Source organism: Podarcis vaucheri, assembly GCF_965113315.1.
Source record: "Podarcis vaucheri genome assembly, chromosome: 12".
In the NCBI taxonomy this organism is placed as follows: Eukaryota; Metazoa; Chordata; class Lepidosauria; order Squamata; family Lacertidae; genus Podarcis; species Podarcis vaucheri.
The window spans coordinates 4642042-4649680 of NC_138750.1; the positions used below are offsets into that span (position 1 = coordinate 4642042).

General features: G+C 45.9%; 1 protein-coding gene across 1 annotated transcript; it reads right to left on the minus strand.

Moving 5' to 3' along the window:
- Positions 1–3813: 3813 nt before the first annotated feature.
- LOC309515844 (putative CENPB DNA-binding domain-containing protein 1) lies at positions 3814–7291 on the minus strand. Its single transcript, XM_082194058.1, has 4 exons — positions 7075–7291; positions 6393–6464; positions 5456–6218; positions 3814–3939 (listed from the first exon to the last, which is right to left on the minus strand). The coding sequence occupies exons 3-4, from the start codon at positions 6190–6192 to the stop codon at positions 3876–3878; spliced, it is 801 nt and encodes a 266-aa protein (XP_082050184.1). The 5' UTR covers positions 6193–6218; positions 6393–6464; positions 7075–7291; the 3' UTR covers positions 3814–3875.
- Positions 7292–7639: the final 348 nt, after the last annotated feature.

Below are 7639 nucleotides of genomic sequence, written 5' to 3' on the forward strand. Positions count from 1 at the left end.
CCAGCTAAACCAGTTGAGGGCAGCTGATTGGTCTCAAACCCTCAGTGAGTTAGGGACTTCTCCTGCATGTGAGGACAAGCTCTGCCAGATGGAGCAGATGAGACCAAGAGTGTGTCCGGTGGTTAAGAAGGCAGTTTCTGCATGCGCTGTAGAGTGAAATGAGAGACAGATGAGGCTTTTCCACCTGGGAGAAGGAAAACTCTGATCCTGAACCTCTGCTGCCTTGCAACTGTACTCATTCATGATCTGTATCCACTGCCTTGTAGGACATCTTCAGGAGAAGAAAAGGCTAAGGAATAAGCCCTACACAAATCCAGAGGGGAGTCCCTCAGACTCCTTCCCTCAACTCCTGTAGCCAAGCTGGTGCCAAACGTCTTGCTCTGCTTTCCTTTGGACCACACCAGTGAGGATGAGAGGGGGTCTTGTCAATACAAAATCAAAATATAATGTGATTTTATATTGCGAACTGCTCTGAGACTTGCAGGTGTAGGGAAGTATATAATTGTCAATAATAATAATCCAAAGTTAGAAAAATAAGAAACTGAAATCAACCTATTTATGTTTGTGTGTGTGTGTGTGTTATTTATAAAGTATATTATTTGCTTTCTACAAGAAATCTCAAAGCTGATTACAGAAATAAAATTCTAGTACACTATACACTTAGTGTGGCTATACTGGAAGTGATTGGACCCTTAAAAATTAGTCTCCCCTTTCTCCTAACATAAAAAGGTAAAGGTAAAGGTACCCCTGCCCGAACGGGCCAGTCTTGACAGACTCTGGGGTTTGTGCGCCCATCTCACATCTATTGGCCAGGGGCCAGCGCTGTCCGAAGACACTTCCGGGTCACGTGGCCAGCGTGACAACGCTGCTCTGGCGAGCCAGAGCCGCACACGGAACGCCGTTTACCTTCCCGCTGGTAAGCGGTACCTATTTATCTACTTGCCCCCGGGGGTGCTTTCGAACTGCTAGGTGGGCAGGCGCTGGGACCGAGCAACGGGAGCGCACCCCGCCGCGGGGATTCGAACCGCCGACCTTTCGATCGGCAAGCCCTAGGCGCTGAGGCTTTAGCCCACAGCGCCACCCGCGTCCCTTCTCCTAACATAAGCATGATCAAATAATTCCCCAGCTAAGATATAAACTGCTACAAATACTTGGTTCTCTGGTGTTATAGATTTGGGGTAAACCCTAGAAATTCATAAATGCCAGGGTTTTGAGTGAACTGAGATATGGATTAAAGTGCAGAACTGTGCCAGACAGGGAATTCCTGGGCTGGTTTATGCAAACTATCCTGGCTAAGCTAGGGTCATTAAGGGAACAACAGAGGGCCCTTGAGGGTCCTTGCCAACGCAGGAGAACTTCTTCCCCACCCCCACCCCTGCCCTGAGGTGTGAACAGGGATGGTTTGAAGGGCTGCCAAGGTGATGGGGTGTGTTTTGAGCAGGGGTTTCTGGGAGGAAGAAGGGTGAAGAGCTGAGATCCATCTTTGAGGGAAGCAGACTGAAGGCTGCCTGCGCTGCTGCCTCTTGAAATGACCATGCCGTAAGATCTGGAGTCCTTCCGTGCAGACTAACGGTGTAAAGAGGTGAATATATCCTGTTTCTTAATGAATGACCGTCTGAGCTGTGTCTTCCATTCTCCAAAGGGACACAGACCTTGTGTGGATGCCTGGGACCCCATGGGCTCTTGCCACCGCTACAAGATACTTGGCTCCCTTTTGTGCACCCGAATCCTTGGGTGCCAAAACTATGCTATTTTTGGCACCAGGCAAGGGGATTCAGGGGAGGGGGAGGGGGGGAGAGAGGAATAATACAAGTGCCTATTTTCCTGTCACCGCTCTCCAGACTGCTGCTATAAATATTTTATCTCTCAGTGGTAGCTACCTAGGAATCTATTAGACCCAACTTTTAGATTTTTGGTCCTACACAATATTTAATAAAAACATATAGTTTGCATGCCAATTATTCCACAGAGTTAATTCCAGAGAAGATGCTTACATATCTTCCGCATCCTGTTGATCTCCATTAACAACTGCTTACCAGCTCACTTTCCATTTCTCTGAAGAAGTGAAGAAAGAGAGAGAGAGAGAGAGAGAGCTGTCATTGTGATATTTAACCATGACTCCAACATGCTAGATACAAAGATGACTTGGATTCCATTAAGAAAAACATTTCATCACATTGTTAAAAGTAGAGGCAATGCTGAACAACTAGAAAGAGTGCAGCTGGGAAGTAATAAATTACACCTCATTGATACCTGCAGCTTGTAGAACAAAAGGATTCCAAAAGGGCACGCATAACTGTCCAGACAGCAACAAGCGCAGAGAAGATGTGAGGAAGGAGGGAGGGTGTGTGTGGAAGCGAGGCTGACAATTTGCCATTTATTTACTCTCTCCTTTGTCTTACTCTCTTCTCTCGTAAGATGCTTAGACCTTCAGGTCTGCTCAGCTTCTTTAAGAATGCGCATTTATTTTCCATTTATTTGTTTTTGTGTAAGATTGCATCCTCAGAGCCCCTGCAGTACAGCGTATGCACCACAGTGAGATGCGTTTTCCTAGTTTTAATCATAAAATTATATTTCTAACTCATTCCTGTAGTTAAGACAAAAGGAAAGTATCTTGCTTTCCTCGTTCCAGCCCTTATGTACAACATGTCAATTTCCGCAGTCTGAAGTCTTGGGATTATTCTACAATATTTCCTGGTTGTGAATGCTGGCACAGATTTGCCTGTGCATTTATCTCCTGTGCACTAAAAGGCACTGGGAGACATGATGAGGTTCACTCACTCACATTATCACCCACCACATCTTCTTTGGGAAAGGATGCAATTGGCCAACCACATTACTGTCTTCCTCAAAATGTTCAAAGGGAGATTAAAAATGAATGTGGTCTGCATCTATCTTTCAATTGCAGGATGAACAAATGAAAGCGCTCAAGTTTTACTAACTCTGGGATAATAACTAGTTGCAGCGAGAGTTTGAGTCAAAGCTCAGCAGAGTTCACAACCAGTTTTTCGAATGAGGACACAAGCCATGGAATGCTGGAAGCAAGTTTAAAGGAGAAAGTCTGAGTACACACAGAATGCCTTTCCCCAATTTACATGTGAGGACAGTTAGTCCCCAGTAGACAGAGCTTTCCCTGGGAGGCACAAGATCCTGTCAAGACTGGAAAATCTTTTCAGTGGTACCCGCATGCATGCAGAACACCCAAACCTCCTGGGCAGGCTTAGCAATCTTATCCCATAAGAGGAGAGGTCCTCTTATGGCTCAGTAACTGATTAAGGACCAAGAAGCAGAGAGCTTGACAAAACTGAAAGGTCTTACAATGGAGAGGTGTAGAAAGCAGAGTTCCCAACGATCACTATTGGGAAGTGTATTTTTTACCTTGTTCATACACGATCAAGTTTGTGGTGAACAGTGAGGTGGTCGAGTTTGCTGGTTCAGGCTGTTCAGATTGTTCAGGCTGAGAAGAACAAAAAGGGATTGTGAGGAACTCCAAAAAGTTCATGTCAAACTGGGAATATGATCATTAAAATGGTAAATGTGTTGTGATGCACATTGTGGTGCATGGCATCCTAGCTTCAGATACAGTGGTGCCCCGCAAGACGAAATTAATCCGTTCCGCAAGTTTTGTCGTCTAGCGAATTTTTCGTCTTGCGAATCACGAAATCCCATAGGAATGCATTGAAAATCAATTAATGCGTTCCTATGGTCAAAAAAAGTCCAAACAAAGCCAAATTTGGTACAACAACAGTTTATTAACTGCTCTTTAAAGTCACACATAGGGTAAAGAGCAGTTCAAAAATTGAAGGGAAAATAAATTAACTTTATAAACATGACAGAAAAACATTTAAACATCAACAAAGTGTACAGTACATTTTCTAAGACTCTGGGGGACCACTCGAAGAAGGCTCCTCTTCCACTCTTTGCTTCTTGCTCAAGAACCTAGAATCATAGAATCATAGAATCATAGAGTTGGAAGAGACCACAAGGGCCATCGAGTCCAACCCCCTGCCAAGCAGGAAACACCCTCAGAGCACTCCTGACATATGGTTGTCAAGCCTCTGCTTAAAGACCTCCAAAGTAGGAGACTCCACCACACTCCTTGGCAGCAAATTCCACTGTCAAACAGCTCTTACTGTCAGGAAGTTCTTCCTAATGTTTCAGTGGAATCTTCTTTCTTGTAGTTTGGATCCATTGCTCCGTGTCCGCTTCTCTGGAGCAGCAGAAAACAACCTTTCTCCCTCCTCTATGTGACATCCTTTTCTATATTTGAACATGGCTATCATATCACCCCTTAACCTCCTCTTCTCCAGGCTAAACATGCCCAGCTCCCTTAGCCGTTCCTCATAAGGCATCGTTTCCAGGCCTTTGACCATTTTGGTTGCCCTCCTCTGGACACGTTCCAGTTTGTCAGTGTCCTTCTTGAATTGTGGTGCCCAGAACTGGACACAGTACTCCAGGTGTGGTCTGACCAGAGCAGAATACAGTGGCACTATTACTTCCCTTGATCTAGATGCTATACTCCTATTGATGCAGCCCAGAATTGCATTGGCTTTTTTAGCTGCCGCGTCACACTGTTGGCTCATGTCAAGTTTGTGGTCAACCAAGACTCCTAGATCCTTTTCACATGTACTGCTCTCAAGCCAGGTGTCACCCATCTTGTATTTGTGCCTCTCATTTTTTTTGCCCAAGTGCAATACTTTACATTTCTCCCTGTTAAAATTCATCTTGTTTGTTTTGGCCCAGTTCTCTAATCTGTCAAGGTCGTTTTGAAGTGTGATCCTGTCCTCTGGGGTGTTAGCCACCCCTCCCAGTTTGGTGTCATCTGCAAATTTGATCAGGATGCCCTTGAGTCCATCATCCAAGTCGTTGATAAAGATGTTGAATAAGACCGGGCCCAAGACAGAACCTTGTGGCACCCCACTAGTCACTCTTCTCCAGGATGAAGAGGAACCATTGATGAGCACCCTTTGGGTTCGGTCAGTCAGCCAGTTACAAATCCACTGAGTGGTAGCATAGTCAAGACCGCATTTTACCAGCTTCTTTACAAGAATGTCATGGGGCACCTTGTCAAATGCCTTGCTGAAATCAAGATAGGCTACATCCACTGCGTTCCCTTCATCTACCAGGCTTGTAATTCTGTCAAAAAACGAGATCAGGTTAGTCTGACATGACTTATTTTTCAGAAATCCATGCTGACTATTGGTGATCACAGCATTCCTTTCTAGGTGCTCACAGACTGTTTGCTTAATTAATTATCTGTTCCAGAATCTTCCCTGCTATTGATGTCAGACTGACTGGGCGGTAATTATTTGGGTCCTCTCTTTTCCCCTTTTTGAAAATAGGGACAACATTTGCCCTCCTCCAGTCTGCCGGGACTTCGCCTGTTCTCCAGGAATTCTCAAAGATGACTGCCAGTGGTTCTGAGATCACATCTGCCAGTTCTTTTAATACTAACCTGTCCATAGTCTGCTGCTTAATCCGCCTTTTCAGCACCTCCCTGAAAGGCGACATGACCCTCGTATCAAAAATGTTCCCAACGTCATGTGCCACGTGCTTCTCAGGGTGGTGCTGCTCTGCAAAAGTCTGCACCTCCTTCCACTTCAGGCAAATGTCCCTCAGTTTTTCGGAGGACAGCCATTCCTCAGTTGCTTCCTCCTCTTCCAGTGAGGCCTGCTCCTGCGCAGCCTCTGCCTGCAGTTCGACCAGCTCCACGGTGGTCAGCTCATCTCCATGCCTGACCACGCTGTGGATGCCAGATCTTGTCTTGAACCGTTCAAACCAACCTCTGCTAGCCTTGAAGACTTCTGGCTCGGCTGAGGTTCCTGGCTGTCCCCGGATGAGGTCAGCGTGCAAGGCCTTGGCCTTCTCAAAAATGACGGCCTCAGACACTGTGTCCCCTGCACGCTGCTTCTCTTCTATCCAGATGAGCAGCAACTTCTCGACCTCCTCCAGAACAGCTGGGCGGTTCTTCACGATCCTGGTGACTCCCTTGGCTGCATCAGTCGCCAGGATCTTCTCCCTCATCTTCAGGATGGTCCCGATGGTTGATGGATTCCTCCCATACTCCCTGGCGATGTCCGTCACACGCATTCCGCCGTCGTGCTTCCGGATGATCTCCTTCTTCATTTCCAGCATCACCTTCTCCTTCTTCCTCTCGCCGGCCACCGCAGCAGCAGTCTTCTTGGGTCCCATGGCAGCACAGCTCTTACCTTCGTAAACTCAGAAAAAGAAAAAGAAATCAGTGATATGCTTCAAATCCAAAAAATTCAAAAGCACCCAGCCACCCACCACACAGAAATTAAAACCCAGAACCAAGGCCTTGAATCCCAAGCACCCCAACCCAAAATCCAAAATCCAAAAACCCCCAAAAAAGTTTTAAAAGTTTAACTTACCAAATGGATGCAAGAGAAGTTCTGGAAAAGCTTCAACAATCAATCACCGAAGTCTTCAGAAACCTCAAATGGCTGTAAAATAAGTTTTGGAAAAGCTTCAAAAATCACCAATGTCTTCAAAAACCTCAACTGCTCCCACAGACACCCACCCACCCACAACACAGAAATTGCAAACCCCTCCCCAACTGCTCCCCCAGCCCCTCCCCAACTGCTGCAAACCCCTCCCCAACTGTTCCCCCACCCAGACAAAAAAAAAATTCAAAAAATAACAACATGGCCCAATGGTCCCAGATTCCTGCAGAAACCTCCCCAACTGTTCCCCCAGCCAGCCAGCACTCATAAATTCAAACTCAGGAAAAAAAATTGGAAAAAAAACAACCTTGCCCAATGGTCACAGAAAATCATAAAAATTCCAAAAAAAACCCCACAAGCCCCCAGATTCCTGCAGAAACCTCCCCAACTGTTCCCCCAGCCAGCCAGCACTCAGAAATTCAAACTCAGAAAAATTTTCCAAACAAAAACAACCTGGCCCAATGGTCACAGAAAATCATAAAAATTCCCAAAAAAGGCCCACAAGCTCCCAGATTATCGCAAACCCCCCCACAACACCAAGTCCTTGAATCCCAAACACCCCAACCCAAAATCCAAACCCCCCCAAAAAAGTTTTAAAAGTTTAACTTACCAAATGGATGCAAGAGAAGTTCTGGAAAAGTTTTGGAAAAGCTTCAAAAGTGAGCAAAGTCTGAGAAAAGGCTACCAAACCACATGCTAACAGTTGCTCCTCGAAGTCAAGTCGCAACTGCAGCTGTTCAAGCTAAGCACCCTTGGTTTTAACGGTTTTTAGACAAAGGAAACAAAGTCACGAGACGTTTTCGTCTTGCAAAGCAAGCCCATAGGGAAATTCGTCTTGCGAGGCAAATCGAAAACGAAAAAACCTTTCGTCTAGCGAGTTTTTTGTCTTGCGAGGCATTCGTCTTGCGAGGTACCACTGTATGTGCTTAAGGAGTCTAACGGGCAGTGACTGACTTGGATAGCTGGGAGGCACCTGATTTGGATCATGCCCATTGTGATGAAGAGGAGAAGTTTAGCCAGGACTTTTTTTCCAGCCAGAACTCACCAGAACCCAGTTCCAGCACCTCTCCATTGCCATTTTAAGAGAAAGAAGGATGCGTTCATGGTGAGTTCCAGCCCCTCTTTTTCTAGAAAACTAGCGCTGGGTTTAGTCCTTTCTCTCTTATTAGTAATTG